The sequence below is a fragment of the Mixia osmundae genome, assembly GCF_000708205.1.
Source record: "Mixia osmundae IAM 14324 unplaced genomic scaffold scaffold_4, whole genome shotgun sequence".
Lineage (NCBI taxonomy): Eukaryota > Fungi > Basidiomycota > Mixiomycetes > Mixiales > Mixiaceae > Mixia > Mixia osmundae.
The window spans coordinates 18,617-40,484 of NW_014575560.1; the positions used below are offsets into that span (position 1 = coordinate 18,617).

Genomic DNA, 21,868 nt, shown 5'->3' on the forward strand with positions numbered 1-21,868 from the left:
CGAGCAAGGCAAGACAGTATGTTGTTGAGACCAGTAATGTGCAAACAATGGACAGTGAATTACGACAAGATCTGCTCGCCAACGTGTCAGCGAGTGGGAGCCAGGACTGAATGGCAAGAAGTACAGCGAGCAAGACGATGGCCACGACGACGATGAAGATGACGAGCAGGCAGAGCTTCCGCCTGCCTGCGTTGCGCTGATATTGGTGCGCTTGTACGAGCTCCTCTGAAGCGCCTTCGGTCGAGTTGGCTATCGAGATGACATTACTCTCGATATTGTCTGATGAGGTCACTCGGGCTTAGCGTTACCTTACTGAACGGGCCGCGGGAGCTCACCTATCATGCTTTGCTGTTCGTGTACGATCGTTCCCAGATCACGGAAAATCTCGTTGAGTTCATGTATGCCTGACTCGATCTCTCGGATCTCGCCCTCGCGCTCTTCGATGAGGGCCTCTTGGAAGCCGAGCTCGCTTTCGGGTATCGCTTGTTGTGTGACGAGTCTATGAGACAGGCTATGGGCAGGTCACGAGGAATGTGGTACTCGAACGCACCTTTGCGTTTGCAGTTCCACGCTAGTTCTGTCGTTCTCATCGCGATACCTGGCCCTTGCATCAGCATGCAACCTTGCAACCACCGTCGACACGTACTCGTCTTCCTGAGCAGCGACAGTGCGTTCGCTGGCGACTGCTCGGGCTCGGTCTACAAATTGCCGCTGTTTCTCTGCACTGGCGCGCTGTATCCGCTGGAAGGAGAGCATAGCGCTCTGAAAGTCGCGCGAGATCTTTGCTTGCTCCAATTTCTGGTGCCTCTGTTGCTCGTGCAGCATGGATCAGCAGAGACGACTGGCTCGGTGTGTCGACGAACGCTTTCGGGAGTCCAGCTGGTGAGCAACTTGAGCTCATCCGTTGAGCCCTTGACGAGATCCCGAGTCACTTCGGTCAGGTCGTGGAGCTTCGTTCGCAGGTCGGACGTGTCCCTCGTGCTCCCGAGCAGCTCGACGAGTTTGTTGATGCCCGTGACACTGCCATTGCTCTGTTGATGAGGATGCGCGGGAGACGAGCTGGATCCGCTGAGCTCACTTTGAGGTTATCTTGAAGATCTGGAGGGATAGCTTGTTGGCCAACGATCGAAAGGCGTTGCTCGTCTCTGTGTCATCCATAGCCTCAGCCTCTGTCTGGGGATGCAAGCGACAAGGCTGATGGACCGCTATCATCATCGTGGCTAAAGTTGTTAGTGGACCTTTGGCCGGTCTGCCCACGCTCGAGATCGTTGAAGGACTGCGCCTCGTCACATCAGCTTGGGTCCGTCTCTCCTGCTGCGCATGCTGACCATGCCTGGCCTGACGGAGTGCTTGCGCTGGCACTTCAGCTTCAGCTCGTGACACGCCGCGCCCCGACAAGCTCGACGGTGCCTTCTCTGACAATCGTGACCTGCTCGTTGATTGCCTTTCTTGTATGTGCACTCCCAAGCTATGGTAGCGACATCATGATCGCCTCAACTGCAACCGCGCAATGTCTCCTCGTCAGGCACAATCGCTTGCTCACGTCGACACGGAGTACAGCGCTGACTCTGTCGAATTCTGCCCTACCGTACCATCTTTGCTGCTCTGTGGGACCTATCAGATCGCTCCAGATGAGTCAGCGCTCGGCGAGACGGACGATGCTTCACCGGCCACGGTCAGACTCGGCCGGTGTCTCTTGTACGACGTAGACGCGCAATGCAGTCTGTCAGCCCGCTATCTGTTCTCTCTGCGTGCACCCACTCACAGCTTGTCCGATCAGCACGGAGCTGCAGAAATTCGATGGTCCCGCCATACTCGACACGAAGTGGTATGTGAGACTCACAGATCCGCTGCGCAGACTCACGCCGCACGAACAAGGGATCATCACGCTGCCCGAGTCGCTCTGGCGGACGCAAAGGGTCGCATCGCACTCCACGAGCTCTATCGAAGTTCGCAAGACAGGGTGGGCCACGGTTCTGATGCGCTGACTTGCGCTCAAGTGACATGCAGTGGCGCTTGCGAGATCTGACAAAGGTTCAATGCGCCGAGGCTGATAAGCTCGTGCTCTCGCTGGACTGGTCCAATCGTCTCTCTGAATCGTCCGCAATGCTTTCACATACTCGTGACTATGCTCACCTGCATTTGCTTGCAGCGACGTCAAGATTGTTTGCTCCATTTCGGATGGCTCGATCGCATTGCTCGATGGAGCTGCCGACTTCTGCATTACGGAGACGTGGCGCGCGCATGACTTTGAGGTCAGCCAAAGCAGTCCAGACACGTGTCCTGCCAAGCTGAGCAGATCGTAGCCCTGGATAGCAGCGTTTGACTACTGGCAGCCGGCTTGCGTCTGGACAGGTACGCTTCATCCGTACCGATCTGTATGACGCCTGATTAGCGCACGCAGGCGGCGATGATTGCAAGCTCAAAGTATGGGACACCCGCTCGAGCTTCACCGAACCGGTCATGGTGAACAAGAGGTCAGCAATTGTGCTTTTATCTGTGCCGCCCACTGGAGACTAGCTGCGCAGGTTTGATGGCGGCGTCACCTCCATTCAGAGCAATCCTCATGACGAACACCTCTTTGCAGTAGGAAGGTGTGGTCCAGTTCGTTCGACTGCTGCTCGATTCGTCTGATGAGACTCACAGCTACGACGGTTCTCTGCGGCTGTTCGATAACCGTTCGATGAAAGGCGTCGTCGCAGCTTCCGAGCTTGGCGGTCTCTGGCGACTCAAATGGCACCCCAGCCGACACAATATGCTGCTCGCGGCTGGCATGCACGAAGGCTTCAAGGTCCTCAGCCTGGACGAGGATCAGACGAGTGCAAAAGTCACGACGCGCTTCGATGGCCACGAGTCGCTCGCTTACGGCGCAGATTGGTCTCACGATGAAGGTACGACGAACGACGTGATAGCGAGCTGCTCGTTCTATGATCATTCCTTGCATCTCTGGACCTCGTAGTCTGCTCCCTGAGTGCCTCTGTGCTCGATCGTCCGGGCTTCTTCCTCCTGACCACCACGGGCGCGTCGCATGTCGCAAAAGTCCAAAAAGTGTGAGCAACAAAATTTTGAGAACGATTGCTTGCAGGCGTGGGCAAGTGCTAGGACGGCTGACGAGCAGAGCGATCAGCTTGAGACCTCTTGGCGCTACCATCAGGCCGACAATAGCTTGTTTCAGCTCGGGAACGAGCTTGCGCGCAAAGAGCGACCATAGGAGCATGGCCGAGGCCTCAACGTCGTCATGGCTCAACGATCCACTCTTCTCTGGCGTCGAACCATTGCACAGCTCTTCGACGCTCATCGATCCTTCCCGTTCATCCCTTGACCTCTTCAAACTCGCCATCGCCCGTCACCTGACGAAAGCGCTCGAGCTCAATGAAGACGTCGTGCTAGAGGCGTGCGAGCACGGCAGAAAGGTCTCGGATGCTACGATACCCGTAGCCCGGTTCAGACTGAAGGGCAAGCCGCAAGATCATGCGAGTGCTGCTGCAGCAAAGGCACGTCCCCTCCTCAGAGCGTACATAACGTCGTGCTCATGAAATGAAGCCACAGTTTGTTCCGGACGATTACCTGACGGCTTGTATTGCCGCTGGAGGAGTGCTCCAGTACACATATCGCCGGACGACGCTGCAGAGACTCGTCCTCAACCAGATCACCCAGCTTACCCATCTCGCGCCGGTCAAAGGATCCTACGGTCACAACGCATCAGGCAAGGGCAAGAAGATGATCGTCGAGTTCTCCAGTCCAAACATCGCCAAGCCTTTCCATGCGGGCCATTTGAGGAGTACGATCATCGGCATGTTCCTCGCCAATCTCTATCGCGCCTGCGGCTGGGATGTCACCACCATGAACTACTTGGGCGATTGGGGAAAGCAATTCGGCGAGTGCTTCGCACTGACTCTTTCGATGTCGCTGACGAGCATACCTTGTGCAGGTCTACTAGCTGTAGCATTCCGGAAGATAGGCTCGCGTGATGCACTCGAGCGAGACGCAATCAAGCATCTGTTCGACATTTACGTCCAGATCAACAGAGACGCAGAGGCAGAAGTGCAGGAGATCATCCAGAAGAAGCGAGCCGCCGCCAAGGCCGAAGCAGAGGCCCAAGGCAAGGAGTACGCGCCCGACGAGGAGCCCCAGAAGCCAGAGGTCGACGCAGCGAAAGAAGAGTCTGCCATCCACAACGAGGCTCGAAAATTCTTTGCGGGTATGGAAAATGGTCAGTCATGCATCGTCGCGTATCTCGTGGCTGTGACTGATACGGCAGCAACAGGCGATCAGGAGAGTCTCGCCTTGTGGCGAGAGTTCCGCGATCTTTCGATTGAAAAGTACAAGCAAGTCTACGCTCGTCTCAACATCACCTTTGACATCTACGCTGGCGAGTCACTCGTATCTGCAGAATCACAAGCAGCCGCGGTTCGCAAGCTCAAAGAAGACAACATTGTGCACGACCAGAGGGGCGCCTTGCTCATCGATTTAGAGAAGTACAAGCTCGGCAAGACGCCGGTGATGAAGCGAGACGGCACGACGCTTTACATTACCAGGGACATTGGCGGCGCCGTCGAGAGATACGAAAAGTACAAGTTCGACAAGATGATCTACGTCGTCGCATCTCAGCAAGATCTACACCTTGCACAATTCTTCAAGGTACTAGACCTGATGGGATATGCTTGGTCGAAAGACCTGCAGCACATCAACTTTGGTATGGTCAGAGGCATGAGCACTCGCAAAGGCGAAGTCAAATTCCTTGAAGAGATCCTCGACGCTGCCAAAGAGCGCATGCATGAGCAGATGAGGTCCAATGCCGAAAAGTATGCGCAGATTGCGGATCCAGAAAGGACAAGCGACGAGATTGGTATGACTGCCATCAAGATCCAAGATATGTCGGGCAAGCGTATCAACTTTTACGACTTCAATCTCGATCGCATGACATCCTTTGAAGGCGACACAGGACCTTACTTGCAGTACGCACACGTCAGGTTATCGTCAGTCGAGCGCAAAGCAGCACCAGAGACCTTGCTGCCGCCATATGACGAACGGGCAAGCAAAATCAATACCGACTTGCTCGAAGATCCAAAGTCACATGATATCGTCATGATGCTTGCGTCCTACCCGGACGTCGTCAGGATGGCCGTCAAGGCGCAGGAGCCATCGACGATCGTCACGTTCTGTTTCAAGCTATGTCATGCCATCAGCTCGGCTTGGGAGGTGTTGATCGTCAAAGGTTCTGCACCAGACGTTGCGCTCGCTCGATTGTATCTGTATTCCTGCGCACGAGATGTGCTCAACAGCGCCCTCAAGTTGCTCAGCGTGACGCCCCTAGATCGCATGTAATGCATTGTCTACTTGCCGATCATCTTGCGCGATACGCCTAGTAGAGCGCCTATCCATAGAGCCTGTTTCTGCTCGTCTGGCTTCAGGTCCCCAATCTTGGTAGAACCGTCCGCCTTAAAATAGAGCGCTTGAGCGCTATCTGGCTCATATAACGGCCAATCCGAGATTGCGCCCTTGGCAAAGGCTGCCCATCGTGAGCCGATTGCCTGTGACGTCTTGGCCTCGACCGATTCTTTCTCCCAAAGACTGTCGCAATTGAAGAGGACGGTGAGTTCTGCGGCGTGCATTGAGCCGAAACCATAGCCGTCGAACAAGCGATGCACTGTCTGCTGATAGCGATACAGCCGCACCGTAGTTTTGCGCAGCTTAGCCAGGCTTTGCGCCATATGGAAGCACTGGCTCTGAAATATCCAATCGCCGATGAGGTGAGACTCACTCATCGACGTGAACTCTTCCGGTCTCTGATCTTTTGGCGTGGGTGGATACATTTCTTCGGCTGCTTTGACGAAATCGTTGCCGAACGTCAACGCCAGTCTGCGCTCTAGATTCTCTCGATTCCAGAGCTACATATGGCATCAGTGGAGCACAGCCAAAACATCAGTCTGTTTACCTGCATGGAGTAGCAAAATAAGGTGCCCTCATCCTCGTTGCAGCCGAGTATGATCTCTTCGACCCACGGATCAATCTCGCCTCGTTCAATCTTGAGATTAGTCGGCTCTCGCCATATAGCCTGACTCCCACTCTCGAGTACCATCCCCCACTGGTGCATGCGCTGAGGATCCATGATCCATTCATTGAGCGTGTCAGTGTCTAGCTTGCGCAGTGCCTCGACGCGTTCGACTGCGGTCGAGGATTCGACGTCTACGCCGGCTAGCTCGAGCAATTGTGGATACCAGCGATAGGAGTACTGCTCGACAAGCGGTGCCACGGGACAAGTGGCGGCGAAACCGGACTGCAAGATTGCGCGTGTGAAGAGTTTGCGACCGCACACAAGCAGCTGGCTAATCACGAAAGCTCCGGCTGACTCTCCGACGACACAGACATTGTTCGCGTCTCCTCCGAATGCCTCTATATTGTCGCGCGTCCATTCGAGTGCAGCTATTGTATCGTACAGCCCATAGTTGCCTGCCAGGCCGTCCGGATCCACCTTGGCAAGGTCTGGATGGGCGAAGAAGCCATAGATATTGACGCGCATGTTTGAGGTGACAATGATGACGGGCTCGCCTGCTGCTTGCTGCCGCCTGACCCATTCAGTGGGGTCATACGACATTCGATCGCACGAGCCGGTATTGAGGGCGCCGCCATATTGCCAGTGCAAGACAGGCAAGCCTTTCATCTGTTCGTTGGGCAGGTCAGGTGCGAAGACATTGAGGGTTAGACAGCCATGCTCCGATTGCTTGTAATGACTTCGCATGTAGACACCTTGCTTGCCCTCAAACATCTTTGTCAATGTGGACGGCGGCTGCGGTGGCGCTACGCCATAATCGTATGCCTGTAGAGGTTCTGTCCAAGGCTCTGGCGCTCTGGGTCTCGTCCATCGCTCGGCCTGAGCAAATGGTATGCCTAGCCATTTACGTAGAGCCGGCCGATGATGAGATTTGTCGTGCTTTGCAGGTGAGCCAGGATAGCCCGAGTGCTCGCCGAGTGGAAAGACATCTCTGAAGCCTAGAACGGGACCATTCTTTGTATCGACTTGTAGCTCCGGTTTGTCAGGCATGCCGCTCGTCGGCGGTGCCGGCTAAGCGCAGTAGGCGACCCTAAGCGCAGTAGGCGACCCGGTAAACGAACGCGTCAAATGATAAACTCAGCCGCCCCCAGCTATCCAGGCAATGTCGACACGCTTCTTTCAGAATCAATCGACCCCAGAAGGCTCCTATCGACTGTGCTAAGCGGCAAAAAGGTGGAAAGAGCAGCAAAAAGTCGACAAATCTGAGTCTCGATCTCAGGACCTCGGAGTGTCAAAGAGTGCTTAACAGCTCCACGCGCTAGCCGTCTGCGCCAATCTGTCGCGTAAGGCACATTGCAGGTTGCAAATATATAGACAAGCTCAAGATATGCCACGATGTCGCGACAGACAACAGAGAAAGCTTTTCGCATTGGGCTGGCTCCACGCTAACCATATACAGCTTATCGTCTCAACAACAGGGTCGTGAAGCCGCCAACGACGATGAGGCCAGGCGCAACGAGAAGGCGCCAAATCCAGAGGTTGACGGACGCTTTCCATCGCGTGCCTGCACGATTAGCTCGTGCGCTTGGCAATACCTTTAGAATTGTGCACGGAATGTCCTTAAGGAAAAAGGAGGGTAGATTGAGCGGGCTCGCAAGAGGTAGGTCGTCGTATGGGTCGCGAGGGTCGTAGCTGAAATAGCGGACAACTCGAACGCGATCGAGTCGCGCTAGTCGCGCAATCGTGCTACCATAGCCAAGTGTGTACGAATCTTGATCGCTGGCGTTATGCATGCCTCGTTCGAGCTCTAGTTCAAACTTCTTTCCACCTGCTATCCACGCGGTCACCAGACCCTGCTATCTGTGATTAGCGCGGCTCGGACATCCCGTCGAGTGCGACTGACGAAGAGCAAGGCAAGAACGAGTGAGGAGCGCGCTTCCATTGGCGCCACACGACCAATGCGCGAGTCATCGAGTATGCTGACGCGCGAAGGGAATGCTGTCGGCAGAAAGCCGGGTAGCAGCCCGCCCAGTAGATCCGGAATCGCTTCACCGATCGATTCGGGATCGTAGATGTCAACTTGACCGCTCAGGCTGACGCTGAGCAGGATGACCGTAAGTAGCAGGAACGCACTTGTATGGCGGAGGCCCGATAAGCGAGCAGAGACGACTCGTTGCAGCAGTGCAGCGTTTGGAAGACCAGTGGGAGGTTGATGACTCGGCTTGCGGCGGAGCAATGACTCCGGCCGAAGATGTAGGAAGGACGGATTGAGGTTGGGCAGCCCAGATGGGAAGATGCAAATCGATGCGCCCAAGAACGGCAAAGACCAGGCGAGCATTGTATAAGAAAGATTGACAGGGCTGGTCTTGCCCATTGAGAATAGTCGCAGAAAGACAGATAGTGTGACGAGACTGTGACCGATGAGCGGGGGCAGAGAGCCAGCGGGCAAGCTGCCCGACTGAAACGATAGTGATCGGCGAAGTGGCCCTTTGATCTGCATTGGCGCATCAGCATTGAGGCCACGCACTGCGTAGCCATCTCACTATTGCTCTGCAGACCTCTGTACCCCAGCCAATACTGACGACGACAAAGAGCCACCACATTGCGCCCATGATGAATGTCTGACGCCCTGAACCTCTTGGTTTCTCGCCCACCGCACCCTTGATGCCCCAAGTAACGAGAGGATTGATGTGGTGATAGTGCTGTGTTTCCGTTCAGCTACAGTAACACCCGATGTGTCGCGACCGACCTTGTATTCGGATGACAGGGCAAGGTGTAAGATCATGATCAAATAGAGTGTGTGCAATACGAGGCACTGCGCATGAAATAGGCTGCACACAGGCTCAGCACAGACATTGGGCGCACTTGTCGCTGTGCATACCATGGCTGAGCGAGTCTGTCAAAGATGCTCCAGAAGCTTTTCGAGGAGGGTGTCTGAGGACTTGAGTTCCACGAATGCTCGGTGATGCTTGTCATTGCTGGCAGCGCAGCAAAGCTCTGAAGGGAAAGTGTGTATGGCTCCATGGGTGGCGACGAGAGCAATGCAGCCAGTGCATCGGCAGCTGACAGGCGCAAGTCACTTCAGCACGACACTAATGCCAGCACGCAAACGCACTCGAAACTCTGTGACTGGGCGCATTGGCCGTCACGGGATACTGTCGCCAGAGCAGGTCGATGAGAACCCTATCAAGATCTTGTATTGGCAAACTAGATGGCGCATCTTGCAGTATGGTCAGGGACGAGACAAAGGCGATACGTGCCAGCTGCGCAAGCTGATCTGAGGTCACTCGCAGTCGTTCTTGCATTGCTAAGCTCTGAGCGAGTGAGGTGAGCGGACTAGGCTCTTGATCCACCGCGAGTACGCCCTCAAGGAGATGGAGTGCTCCGATGACGAACAGGGCTGGGTCTGACGGTACATCTGCCGCAGTGTGGGCCGATCTGATTGCGCTGCTGGACGGTTCCTGCTCGATTTTGCTTGGGAATATGTGATCGAGAGCTCCCGAACATGGCTCCCAGATGATCTCTGGCCGGTAGGCATCCAGCTCAATGCCGCTGATCGGGTTGACATACTCGGCCGCAATGACATAACCTCTTCGGCGCAGCGTCTCCGCCAGCGCATCTCTCATGCCATTGACCGTCCGGCCGGCATCATCGATACTATCCTCGCCGGTGTGTGCAGACTTGGGCTTGCTCGAGCCCAGCAGCGGCGAGGTCTCGCTAGCCATTCTGTCGCCGGGCGGCAAGCTGACTTGCGCTTTGGGCGCGACGGGAGATGCGCGGTGCGCTAAGGCCCACGTTGGCTTCAAAACGATGCATCTCTTCAGGCAGAGGACAACACTTGGAAGGCTTTGCGGTAGGCGTCTAGCAACGCCGCGACACGCTTTCGTTCGGCCGTGAGACTTTCGTCTTCGTAGAGCAGATCTGCAAACATAGGCTCCTTGTAGAGCGACGAAACGAGGCGAGTCTGAATGCTCTCTCGACTGAAGTTGACGAGGAGGTGCATGATCGCTTTCGGCACAGTATCTTGTATGGTTTGCCGCACGATGGAAAAGTAGGAAGATATCAAAGAGCGAATGAGCGTCGTCTCCATCTCTTCCCGATCTGTCATGTGAAATGTGGGATCGAGTGGTGCCTGCGGCAGAAGTGTCAGCAGCACCTCGCTAATTAGAGACGCAACTGACGGCTTCGAGATGCTTTTCGAGGCTTTTCATGTCGAAAGCGGCTGCGCTGCCTTCGAGGCCTCGACGCCCGGTGAGGGGGTTGTCAGCTCGGTGGTGGTCGAAGTCTCCATAACCGGGCGCGCTGCGAGGTCGAGAGACTGCAGCGTTGTGCTGCGCAGCCTGACCGCCGAAGAAGTAATTAAGGAATGAATCTTTTGCAGTCTGCTGCACGTTTGCGTGCGTGGCTTCCGCCGAGGGGGGCACCGACGGCTGTAGGAGTGATGCGCCGGGGACGCTGCGATTCGCAGCAGAGCGGTCGTGTACAGATGACGACATCGAGCGGCCCTTGTCAGACGCGGCAGATGCCGGTCTATGGGAGCCATTTGGCAATCCGGTCACCGCATCGTCATCTTCCTCGCTCGAATGCAGCACAACGTCTTCATGCGGCAACATCTTTCCTTCGCTTTGCTGACGCTTGCGAGTGACCGCCGACGCTGCAGCTGGGGCCGAGCGCGCATGATGATGATTTACTGGCTCGGGATGAATTGAACCACTGACAAAGTTGGGATGGTTGGTATTGATATACGCCGCTTGAATAGCGATAAGACTCGTGACATATTCTGACGTCGGTCCGAGCCGTTCGCGCAATAGCTCTGACACGACCTCGATCAGCTGAGCATGCAGTCGGGGGTATCTTTGTAGCTCCTGTGGCTTGCCTGATTAGCGTACGCAGAAGGCTCTGCAATCGACGCACAGTACTCGTGCAGTTGTGACAGATCTTCATGAGTTCCTCGTACACAAGCTCGACGCAGCGCAGACTTGGCGGCTCGAGCAGTTTGATCTGAGGCTTGACAAGCAAGTCAAACGCGACCTCGGGCACAAACAAGCTCGGTCTTGGGCCCGTCGAATTCCTGATCGCTGTCCTGATGTCTTGTATGGTCAGATTCTGGGTTGGGTTGATCGATTCGAGAGCGTGACCGAAAACATCATTGAAGATGTAGTAGATCCTCGCGCCGCCGCAGAGTTCTTTCGTGGAGATCTCGAAAGAGGTGCCATCGATAGATGCCGTGAAGTCGCGAACGAATTGTGTCATCAGTTTGAGAATGAGTGAGCCGCGGTGCTGTTCGCCCAGGAAAGCCGAGTCGCCGAAAGCATTCAATTCTTGCTGAGTCTGACCCATCAACGTATTGAGGCGAGCTTTCATGTCTGGCAGCTTATCCCGGATATGACCCAGCAAGACCTGGTTAAGGGTCTTTGCGAGATATTTCGTGCCGCAGCGATGCGCAATATTGCGATAGCCTGGGTGATTCCTGAAGTAGTCGGCCTCTGCGTCAATAGCATCGCTGATGGACTTGTTGTTGTTGATGTCAGCCTGACTGCGATTGACAACGCCGATGAAGCCAAGCTTGAGCGGGTACACGCGGCCAGTCAAAATATCGAGCGCGTTTGTACCGGCGTCCATTAGATCAAGCTTTGTGAGGACGCCGATCGTTCGCCTGCCTTGCGGATCTACCGAGCGAGCAAGCTTGAGTGCATCGGAATTGGCAAGGTCGACGTTTGCAGGCGATACAGCCAGTATCACACTGTGCTACGATGTAAGCTTGCAGCCAAACTGGAGTCGTATTGCACGACGAACCAATTGGGTTTTGAGATGTAGTCGAGTACAAGACTGCGGATCTGCCTCTCAATATCGCTGGGCTGATCTCCAATCGCGATCTGTGGAACACTAAGCCTTGCACGCGTCCAGCAGCCTCTGGCGCACCTTTGTCAGGCCGGGCAAGTCGACCAATGTCAGGTTGAGCACGCGTTCGCTGTAGACTTTGAGGTTGATAGGCAGCCTCGAGACGCCCTTGTTCTGCCCGCAGACCCTGAAAGTCTCTTGCTCGACTTCCCTTCGCATCTCTGCAAAGTCATAGAACCGCTTGTCGGTATGCAAAAATTCGCCGTACTCGCGTGCCATAGCCGGCGCGCTGTATGCCGAGGACGAGGAGCTTCCATTATAAGCAGGCGGGAAGGGAGCAGCGGGTAGGTTGGGCGAGCCTCCCGGCGCGTTAGGCGTTGACCTGCCTGACCGTACTGGCATCTTTGAGGATGTCGGCAGACTGGCATAGCTGCTCGCGACACCGGTCGCCGGAGAAGGCGGTCCAGCTGGCTGAGACGGCGGAAGATGTACGAGTTGCAGGATCAACGGCCGCCTCGTCACAATGCCTGAGCCCCGAGGCAAGAAGTCTCTCCCAACGATGCTTCATCTGCGTGTGAGCTAAAGCAGAGCTACCTCGAGCAAAGGACGCACGTCTCGAGCACACTCGATTTGCTGTACTCGCGAGAAGCCTTGTCAGTGCTAGCCTCGCCAACAGAGGTGGACTGACCCGGAGCTTTGCGAGCCGACTACGACAATTTGGGGCAAGTCGACCGTTTCACCGCCTGTGACAAGCCTTGAGCTCTTTGCAGCGCGAAAACCTCGCCGAGCGAACCAATGGCATTGAAAGTATCTTGTAGCTTGTTGACCAAGCTGATCAGATCCGCGTCCATGCTGGCGGTCTGACGAGTTTGACTTCGAGCTCGCTCGCGCAAGCTCTCGCGGCACGGGTGGCGTCGACACGCGTCAGAGCCGCGAGCACGAGCAGACAGAACGCTCAGACCTCAGCCCAGAGCGCGGCACGGCGGGCGCCACCGTTCTCATGAGGGCTGATATGCATGATCACCACCTATGCAAACAAACGTTCCTGACCGATGACGCCCTTTGCGACATTGTTGATGCCTTGCAAACCTCGCACTGAGCCATCGCCCTGTATGACTGACGAGTAATCAGACATGAGAGCAGCAACGCCAGATTCAAAGTCTCGGCCGTCAAAAGCACAGTGTCCGCCAGTGGGTGTTGCATCGGCAGTCTGAAGGCGATTGATCTGTTCTTTTGTCATGCCTGCGCTTGCCGCGAGCTGTTCGTACGCGGTCAGGGCAGGCGGTATGGATTGTTTGAGCGAGTCAAGCTCAGCGGTGGTGGATTGCCAATGTACGCGAAGATTCGGCAGAACCTTTGCTGCGTCCACAAAGTCAGTCTTGGGCGCAAGTCCGCCACAAGACATCAGCGCGCCGCGAATTTGTAGCGGTCCAGCGAGCATAGGCAGTACAAATGAGCTCAGTAGTATACTTCCGCCCGATACGCCAGAGAAGTACACTTTGGAGCTGTCAAAGCTGACGAGAGGAGGCAGAACTTGAGTGACGAGTGTCTGAAGCGCACGCGTCTGAGCCGCCGAGTTGGGCCTGTTGACGCCGCTCCCTCCTACAACGGCCCATTAGCAGATGGTCACATAGTATAGAATGCTACCTCACCGCCCCAATGAAGTTGAGCGTCGGGGGCGAGAACAGCAACGCCGATGAGTCCGGCTCGGCTATCTTGGTTCGGAAAGGCGATGAATGACTGGCCTCCATCGCCGTGCAGCAAGACGTTGAGGCCGAGGTTGGAAGCAGCACGCGAAGCTGTAGCGTTTGTCTTGCGCGAGGATGTGAAGGTCTGACCGGTCATCGCTGTCGATTGCGTGCCGGCCTGGCTTTGTGGCGGCGTAACGAAAGCCGAAGCTGGCGCTGCTACGCGGAAGCGGATGTTCATGCCATCGATGATAACAGTTTGGTCGATGATTGATCCGCCATCTGAGGCGAGGGTCTTTGTCTTCATTTGCATGACCTGCTGAAGAGGCGTCTGGCGCTGACGCTTATCCAGCGATGCATGTGTGCCGATGACAGAGGCAGCAAGTGCAACCAGACAGGCTTTCTGATATTTCATATCGAAGGGTCTGGGGGGAGGACAGATACAGGGGTCGTTCCAAACGATTGAGCATGGGCCTCTCGTGTGACGCCCAGCGCCGCCACGCTCGTCCGTGCATCTCCCGCGTCGAGGAAGGAGCATCTCCGCAACCGTCCGTCCTCAGTACGCGCGCCCTCTTCGGGCAGCGCAAAGTCGACCCGACCCAGCACGGGCGCCTTGGTCCGCAAAAGCGCGTCGAGCCACAGGACATCGTCAGGCCACATGCGATCAAAGGGCACGCCGTCGAGCGCGAACCATTCGGGCTGCATCTCATCGGTACTGGATCCCATGTCAGTGTAACTTGAGGTACTACGTGAGCGCGTCGCGTACATGTGTGGTTCGCCAGTCCATTGTTCGCAGAGGAATACAAAGACTTCCATGAGGCGAGGCTGTGTCTCAAATGCAAAGAAGAGCTTGCCAGCATAAATGAGATCTGCCGACGTTATGCAAGCTTCCTCCTGAAAGGTCTGGTCATTGGTCAGCCCGGCATTGACCGGAGCTGCTGTGACTTGCAAGAAGCTCCCTAGCTGCGCCTTGGACAACAGTCTCGTCCGCGTGAACCTTGCCGCCGAATCCATTGTAGAGCCCTGATCCGAAGCCTATGCGCCGATGATTGAATTGACAGTCAGCGGGACGGCCGAGAGCTTACCACGTCGCTTCATGCCGAGCAAAACCTGCGCCACACTGAGATCTCGCTAGGCTTGGTATCAACGATACTGACATGACCTTGTCGGACCGGAAAGACGAGTGTGAGGAGCTGATGAGGAACTGATTCGTCGATGGGAAGCCATTCAGGCAGAGACATTGGAGGGACAAGCTCGACAAGCTTGATCGTCGCGTGGCTTTCTTCGAGCTCTTCGACGGCTTGGACGACGACGCGATAATCGATAGATAGCGTGTCGTTGGCCAGCAGCGCCGCCGCTAGGATGCCTCCGGGTCCTCGACTGCAAGCAAATGGGCATGAACAAGTCGAGCTCAGAGAACCTAGCAGTCCAGGACCTCTATCGCCCGGCAATCTGTCACCCACGCCAACTCCACGTCCAGGACTGAACGACCGTCTTTCAACATTTGGCGCAGCGGCAGTCAACGGCATCAGTGCCCCGAGCAGCCCACAGGCCCATCCCTTCTACGACTATACGGAAGACAAGACGCTCATCCATGTCAGCTTGAGTTGATATCCACTTCGATCGTACTGAGGATGGGTCTCTAGTCGGAGAGCAAGCGGATAGCGTGCCAGCTTGACAGCGATGGCATCATCGCGCCTCTGCCTGATGACCTCGACACGCTCGATGGACCTTCGCCGGCAAGCAATACCAAAGGGCCTCTGTTCAATCAGCATGTCGAGCATGAGAATGAAATCGACGATGGCTTTGTCGGAGGTCTGCTGGCCCATTGCAATGCTCGACTCCTGCTGATGCAGACAGACGTAGCCGATCATATGACAAGCGAGCTCCAAGCGCTCTATGCCTCCTTCCAAAAGTGTCTAGACTTGCGCGAAAAGTACATCCGACTGTCGTGTCAAAGACTCGAAGACAATCCTGCCAATTACGACGGCGACTTTTGTCCCGATCCAAACAGCACAACGACATCGGCAGCCGTCGATACATCTGCCCAAGCGTGCTATCAACCAGAGTCATCGACTTCGAATGCGCCGCGAAGCTCACGCTTTGAAAAGTGGAAGATCTATCCGCCGCCGCCACCGCCACACTGGAAGGCACGAGACCCTAGCAGACCGCAGCTCGTCGGCGATCCGGCACCGATCGAGCGCAAACCATTCGATCGTGCAGATTGTGAGATACCTGGCCGAGCAGCAGGATCTCTGCATCATTCATTCGCAATGGATGCCTCGGGAGTCTATCAAGTCTACGCAAGCGATCCAGCGAGCAAGCAGCCCCTGTATACCGTGCCGACCCTGAAGCAATATTTTCTGGATCTCGAATATATTCTCGGCGTCATCTCTGATGGGCCGACAAAGTCGTTCGCTTGGCGACGGCTCAAATACCTCGAAAGCAAATGGAACTTGTACCTGCTTCTCAATGAGTACCAAGAGCTTGCCGACATGAAGCGAGTACCGCATAGGTAATCGACGCGCTTATCATGCTGCTTGTGCTCATTAGCATCTGTACTGCTCAGAGATTTCTACAATTGCCGAAAGGTCGACACTCACGTGCGTTCAGTCGTCGAGACCTTGACGTCCGGCTGATATAAGCCACATAGGTGCATCATTCGGCTTGCATGAATCAGAAGCATCTGTTGCGCTTCATCAAATCAAAGATGAAGCATAGTCCAGACGTGCGACGCCCATCACCGCTTGAGAATCGGCTAATCTGGGCTTGCAGGATGTCGTCATCTTCCGGGACGGCAAAGAGCTCACACTAACGCAAGTCTTCCAGTCGCTCAATTTGACAGCGTACGATCTATCCATTGATACGCTAGATATGCACGCGCACAAAGACTCCTTTCATCGCTTCGACAAATTCAATCTGAAGTACAATCCCATCGGCGAATCGCGACTCAGAGAGATCTTTCTCAAGACCGACAATTTCATACAAGGTGCGTCTGCACAGCTCGCAGGGACCTCCCACTCAGCTTGCAGCAGGTCGCTATCTTGCTGAGCTCACCAAAGGTGCGGACCATCGAGAGACAGTGAATAAAGCTGACAATGATGCAGAGGTGATGGACGACTTGGGCATAACAAAGTATCAGATGGCGGAGTATCGAATCTCTATCTACGGCCGGTAAGACGATCCGCTCACACTGCTGCGGTCTCTTACGATCTGCGCTGCGTAGGAGCACAACCGAATGGGACAAGCTGGCGAAATGGATCGTCAACAACGGCCTCTTCTCAGACAATGTGCGGTGGCTCATCCAAGTCCCGCGATTGTACGACATTTTTAAGGCGAGTGGGACGGTCACCAGCTTTCAGGAAGTCTTGCAAAGTACGCCCATCGTCTCGTCGCCCGCTGTCGCTGACCCGTACTCGCGCAGATGTCTTCCGGCCGCTGTTTGAAGTCACTCAGGATCCCACGACCCACCCCGAGCTGCACATATTCCTACAGCGTGTCATCGGTTTCGATAGCGTCGACGACGAGTCAAAAGCGGAGAAGAGGTGCGCAGCTTGCACGCGTAGTGCACGCCGATTGACCCGACTGTAGGATTTATCGCAAGTATCCATTTCCGGCTCAATGGACGACAAATCAAAATCCGCCGTACAACTACTGGCTCTATTATCTCTATTCGAACATGACGAGCCTAAACTGCTGGCGGCAAGAGCGAGGCTTTAGTACGTGGCGCCCTACATCTTGTAGGCATACTGAAGGTGTGCAAGCAGATACATTCGTGCTGCGGCCACATGCCGGAGAGGCAGGCGACACCGACCACCTTACCTCCGCCTTTCTGACTTCTCATTCGATCTCTCACGGCATTCTGCTGCGGAAGGTGCCAGCCCTACAGTATCTCTACTACCTCAAACAGATCGGAATCGCCATGTCGCCTCTGAGCAACAATGCGCTTTTCCTCATGTACGAACGCAATCCCGCGCCCGCCTTTTTCCGAACCGGCCTCAATATCAGCCTCAGTAGTGACGATCCGCTCATGTTCAGTCTGACACGCGAGCCATTGATCGAAGAGTACAGCGTTGCCGCACAGATCTTCAAGCTCTCCCCTGCAGGTATGTCATCTGCTTCAGCAATGCATCTCGCTGAACCCCGGACAGACATGTGCGAGCTTGCCCGCAATTCTGTCCTACAGAGCGGCTTCGAAATGCAAGTGAAGCGACACTGGATTGGGAAAGATTACTATCTGCCAGGTCCGGCTGGCAATGACATCCGAAAGACCAACGTGCCGAACACCCGCGTCGCTTTCCGTTACAAGACCTTGATGGAAGAAAGGGCTATCGTCAGTCGCTGATCTGTAGGCTGCGTCGGCGTGCTCACCTTCGTCATAGATCTGGAGTCACGGCGGAGCTGGTCAGTCTGGCAAGAATCACGATACGACCGCCGGCATCGTGCCTCAAAAGACGGATACTGCTCTTGCTGCTGCTGCCATGACAGCTCATTGAGCTATCTCGCTTCTTTATCATACTGGCTCACGATTCGCATTGCTGCCAACAACATAGATTGACGTAGAGCTATACATGAGCGCCCACCAGTGTCCGTCTGGCAGCGTCAACGCAGATCTGACTTGGCCGGACGAGCAAGGGTCTGGCGATGCCTGGATTGCCGGCAAAGTTGTAGAACTGCACGAAGAAGCCATCTGGCGCATGCACGCGCCTTAGACGCTGTCGGTGACCAGCCTGTCGACAGCCTTGCTTTGCGCGGTCTGCGAATTCTGCGTTCCAGAGCAGACGTCCGCATGCGCCTTGCGCCGGCTGACCGATGCGCGTGACTGGTGTGGTACAGACTAGATAGGAATCGCAACTACAGTGTCGACATTAGCATGCTAGCGAGCGAGACGGGCCAGGCTTACCGAACGTGATATGCTCTGATACCACCCACGATTGGAAAGATGAATTTATCTATCTCAGGATGAATTGCGACTTGATTGCTTGGCTCGAGTACCGGAGGTGGTCGAAGGCACATGAGCGAGGGCATGATGCTGTCGCGAATCCGCTTGGCCAAGTCACCGCCTTGGCCGGGCTTGACGTCCAATCCCGCGTTGGCAAGTTCTGTCAGATGGTTCCTTGCGATATGATCGTGAACATGTTGCAGCTGCAAAAGTTCCTCGCAGGCCACACAGACGAGCACATTATGTGTGCCATCCCATCGAATGATGTTGTCAGGAATGCCAGCAATAGCTTGAAGGTTATCAAGCTCAATGACCGAGTCGGGAATCGAGGCTGCTTTATTAGCATCGATCTCCCTGACTTCGCGCAAAAAGCTTGCGACGGACCCCCCGTCATCGGGCTCACGCGTGTTGCTTTGACAGCGAGCTCGCTCAGGTCTCTGAGGCTGCCGATTGAGGTCAGCGAGGACGAGGTCGACATTTTGCTCATCGATATAGCCGTTCGATAGACCCAGGGAATTAGCATCGATGGCAGGTGCTGACTGCGCAGGCGAGGCCTGAGACTGCCGTTCCATCAAGGCCAGGGTGGCGAGGGCATCATTGTAACGCTTTTGTGCAAGCATAGCGGCTGACAGGTGTGCGTCACGTTCTCTCTGTGCGGCCTCTAGCTGCTGCAGCATCGACCTGGCGTCTGCTTGGGGTAGCGCTACCTCGGCTTGCCATGGCACGAGTGGCAAAGTCTGGCCAGCGGAGGACAATGCGGTGGGAAAAGTGAGCGCAGACCGCGATGGCGAGGCGTGATGCGATGGGGGAATACTGCTGCTGCTACTCGTGTCTCCCTCGCGCCTCTGCTGATTTTCAGTAGAAGCTGCGCGAGACCCCGCCGAACTTTTGGAAATAACCATGGCCGCGCCCGCCTGCTGCTCCCGCGCTCGTGACACTGCCGTAGACGACGGACTGATACGTGCCCATGGCTGTCGCTGCACAGCGGGTGCAGAGTCTCGCAGCTGTGTCGAAGGCCCAGCGGAAACACGTGACTGAATTGTACCGGGAACAGACAATGGACTGAGCAGAGAGGCAGCTTGAGCGGACGTGACAAGAACCACATTCTCATCTGAAACAGGACTAGGCGCCGTCGAGATACGCTGTCGCCCGATGGGCTTCCCGGGACCAAAGCGAGGTGAAGGTAGATCAGTTCGAAGCGAGGCAGGGCTGCCCGTCTGGCTTTTCAAGCCTGGTGACGCAGAAGTGGGCGCATGTATCGCGCCTGAATCGGCCACAGCAGCAGAAGTTGTCGTGATTGTCAAAGCAGGTACAGCGGCCTGACTGAGCGGCGTAGAAATAGACGGCAAGGTATCGAAGACTTTGCAGGCTGGCACATGTAATTCTTTGACGCCCTGATCTGTTGAGCTGGGATCGACGACGAAGAGTCTGCCGCCGTTGGTCAGGAAGGATTGAACGTGCACATCCCTGAAGGCCTCGTGCGGCTGCGTGCCGCTATGACGCGATGTGCTGCAGCTAGGCCCGTGGCGCTTCGCACTCCAGACAGACGTTACCAACAGACCGCAGCCATTGCAGAGGTACGCCGGCTGTGCAGGTCGCAAATACGGTAGTTCAGGAATGTCGTGCTTCAGAGCGATCCTCTCTGGTATCACCGCGTCAAGCACATCGATATCGGGCTTCAGCAGTTTTGATACCCGAGTCTTGAGCCTTTTGCTGTCGCTGTGCGTCGTTTCGTAGTGTAGCACGATGTCACGCGGATCAACAGCATGTCGACACTTTGCACAGACGATAGCTTTGTATTCGGCAAGATATGCAAAGCCATGATGCGCCAAAGCAGCTAGCACGGCCTTCTGAGGTGACACCGTGCTGATCACTTCAACCGATGGACTGCGATGGGTCCTACTCGGAGGCTGAGGCGGGCTACTTGTGATATCCACTACTCCGTTTGCGCTGGCCTGAGGTGGCTTGGGGGCAGTGGCCACGGGGACGGTAGCGGTGACAGTTGCTTGCGAGCTCGGCTGATCACATCTGGCGGTAACTTCAATGCGTGTGGGTTTGGCAGCCGACACGTCGGCGGTCGCTGGCATAGGTGCAGTTTTGAGGAGGACCGGGCTCTCTGGCGTCGGAAGGCGCTGCGCAGGATCAGGAGAGCTATTGTCAGCAACTGTGAGCTTTTGTCCGTCGACATCTCCATGCTGCTTGCCGAGAGAAGCAGAAGTCTCTCTTGACGCAGCACCGGCCGACAGTAGTGCAGATGGTCGCGGGCGAGGCCATAGGGCCCTCGCACGCGGCTGCAGTGATCTGCTGTCAATCTCGTTGACAGTTCTGGAAGGCGCTTCCCCGATCACTATCTTTGCGACATCATTCTCACCGGGACAAGCTGGCTGTTGGACGGCATCGGACGGGCTATCGCCAGACAGATCAGGTAGCGCGCTGTTATCCCGGGCCGCATCGGCTGTGCCATTGACGGCCGACGCACTTGCTGCCACTGTTGGCGGGATAGATTCCTGGGCTACTGAAGCGGAGCTTGTACGTCCATGTTCCGGAGTGGGAGCATCGGTAGCTGGCTTTGCCGGCGACAGTACATGTAGTCCGTTCTGGCCTCTTTCGAGTGCAGGTGTATTTGCGTCATCTATAGCCGACGGAGACGCAAGAGGAATTGCTGGGCAGCCTTGGGGAAGCCAAGATAAGGCCAGCGGTGACTCTTGTGGCTCTACAGATTCCTGATGCTTGGCGAGCACTGCGAGTGCTCCCTAGTCAGCTCGGTCGCGTCTTTAGAATGCGACTGTACGAACGAGCTAGCAGCATTTGCGTCTGTACGTCTTGACTAGCGGACACTTGGGCGAGCTGTGAGATACCGTTGGGCATGTAGCCATTCTCATTGGAGCCTTCCGATGACTCAGGGGTTGTCGTTTGAGTGACTCTCGATTCTACGGTCGAGCATGCAATCAGAGTCAGTCTGCAGTTGCTGGGCAGAGAACTTGCCCGCAACTGCTTGGTGGCTCTCTTGCGCTACCTCAGAGGGTGAATGCCAGCGTGCTCGCTTGATCGCTGGCCCTTCAGAGCTGAAATGCCCAGGTGATTCGTCTGTCGTTCGCTCAGCGCCCTGCAAGGCGATCCTGCTGGAACTCGGCTCGACAGGACTCTCGAGGGATGATCTAGCTTCAGTCTTGGTCTTGCGAGAGAAATGACCTCTCCAGTGCAGCTTGAGCTCGTCGATAGATGAGCATGTCTCCTGACATGTGCCCCAATGACAGACGAACTTGCCAGGAGCTCGTGGGCTCTCTGCGGCGCCCAGAGCTCCTCCAGCAGCAGCAGCGCTTCCGTCCGCCACCATGCTGTCTCACGCTGCGCCAGGCCTGGAGGGCGGCCCTACAGGCTGGCAGCCGCCTTGGAGAGTCC

General features: G+C 55.8%; 8 protein-coding genes across 8 annotated transcripts; 2 read left to right on the top strand and 6 right to left on the bottom strand.

The window, feature by feature from the left end:
* Positions 1-26: 26 nt before the first annotated feature.
* Positions 27-1,457, bottom strand: L969DRAFT_378868 (uncharacterized protein). Its single transcript, XM_014712933.1, has 9 exons — positions 1,329-1,457; positions 1,204-1,276; positions 1,079-1,145; positions 864-1,020; positions 647-807; positions 551-598; positions 336-499; positions 125-279; positions 27-71 (listed from the first exon to the last, which is right to left on the bottom strand). Exons 1-9 carry the CDS (start codon positions 1,329-1,331, stop codon positions 60-62), a joined length of 840 nt encoding a protein of 279 aa, XP_014568419.1. The 5' UTR covers positions 1,332-1,457; the 3' UTR covers positions 27-59.
* Positions 1,458-1,510: 53 nt separating this feature from the next.
* Positions 1,511-5,328, top strand: L969DRAFT_93636 (uncharacterized protein; the record flags this gene model as incomplete). Its single annotated transcript, XM_014712934.1, has 14 exons — positions 1,511-1,725; positions 1,781-1,828; positions 1,879-1,963; positions 2,011-2,099; positions 2,153-2,255; positions 2,307-2,355; positions 2,405-2,477; positions 2,529-2,594; positions 2,647-2,891; positions 2,960-3,023; positions 3,086-3,494; positions 3,550-3,877; positions 3,932-4,213; positions 4,268-5,328. The coding sequence occupies 14 exons, from the start codon at positions 1,511-1,513 to the stop codon at positions 5,326-5,328; spliced, it is 3,117 nt and encodes a 1,038-aa protein (XP_014568420.1).
* An 8-nt stretch (positions 5,329-5,336) lies between these two features.
* On the bottom strand, positions 5,337-7,045 carry L969DRAFT_93637 (uncharacterized protein; the record flags this gene model as incomplete). The annotated part of the gene is made up of 2 exons (XM_014712935.1): positions 5,337-5,891; positions 5,939-7,045. The coding sequence occupies 2 exons, from the start codon at positions 7,043-7,045 to the stop codon at positions 5,337-5,339; spliced, it is 1,662 nt and encodes a 553-aa protein (XP_014568421.1).
* A 410-nt stretch (positions 7,046-7,455) lies between these two features.
* On the bottom strand, positions 7,456-9,720 carry L969DRAFT_48153 (uncharacterized protein; the record flags this gene model as incomplete). Its single annotated transcript, XM_014712936.1, has 6 exons — positions 7,456-7,848; positions 7,899-8,489; positions 8,539-8,697; positions 8,745-8,826; positions 8,877-9,057; positions 9,111-9,720. 6 exons carry the CDS (start codon positions 9,718-9,720, stop codon positions 7,456-7,458), a joined length of 2,016 nt encoding a protein of 671 aa, XP_014568422.1.
* Positions 9,721-9,815: 95 nt separating this feature from the next.
* On the bottom strand, positions 9,816-12,687 carry L969DRAFT_47175 (uncharacterized protein; the record flags this gene model as incomplete). Its single annotated transcript, XM_014712937.1, has 8 exons — positions 9,816-10,127; positions 10,177-10,860; positions 10,910-11,738; positions 11,792-11,871; positions 11,918-12,398; positions 12,449-12,469; positions 12,525-12,579; positions 12,630-12,687. The coding sequence occupies 8 exons, from the start codon at positions 12,685-12,687 to the stop codon at positions 9,816-9,818; spliced, it is 2,520 nt and encodes an 839-aa protein (XP_014568423.1).
* Positions 12,688-12,863: 176 nt separating this feature from the next.
* Positions 12,864-14,765, bottom strand: L969DRAFT_93640 (uncharacterized protein; the record flags this gene model as incomplete). The annotated part of the gene is made up of 7 exons (XM_014712938.1): positions 12,864-13,438; positions 13,489-13,927; positions 13,969-14,239; positions 14,291-14,418; positions 14,474-14,559; positions 14,610-14,634; positions 14,682-14,765. 7 exons carry the CDS (start codon positions 14,763-14,765, stop codon positions 12,864-12,866), a joined length of 1,608 nt encoding a protein of 535 aa, XP_014568424.1.
* Positions 14,766-14,886: 121 nt separating this feature from the next.
* On the top strand, positions 14,887-18,020 carry L969DRAFT_48145 (uncharacterized protein; the record flags this gene model as incomplete). The annotated part of the gene is made up of 14 exons (XM_014712939.1): positions 14,887-15,120; positions 15,171-15,339; positions 15,391-16,039; positions 16,094-16,127; positions 16,178-16,252; positions 16,300-16,513; positions 16,557-16,586; positions 16,632-16,698; positions 16,751-16,899; positions 16,949-17,069; positions 17,116-17,243; positions 17,292-17,630; positions 17,676-17,857; positions 17,907-18,020. The coding sequence occupies 14 exons, from the start codon at positions 14,887-14,889 to the stop codon at positions 18,018-18,020; spliced, it is 2,505 nt and encodes an 834-aa protein (XP_014568425.1).
* A 69-nt stretch (positions 18,021-18,089) lies between these two features.
* On the bottom strand, positions 18,090-21,803 carry L969DRAFT_93642 (uncharacterized protein; the record flags this gene model as incomplete). Its single annotated transcript, XM_014712940.1, has 5 exons — positions 18,090-18,378; positions 18,428-18,824; positions 18,885-21,206; positions 21,262-21,396; positions 21,452-21,803. The coding sequence occupies 5 exons, from the start codon at positions 21,801-21,803 to the stop codon at positions 18,090-18,092; spliced, it is 3,495 nt and encodes a 1,164-aa protein (XP_014568426.1).
* Between the last annotated feature and the right edge of the window lie 65 nt (positions 21,804-21,868).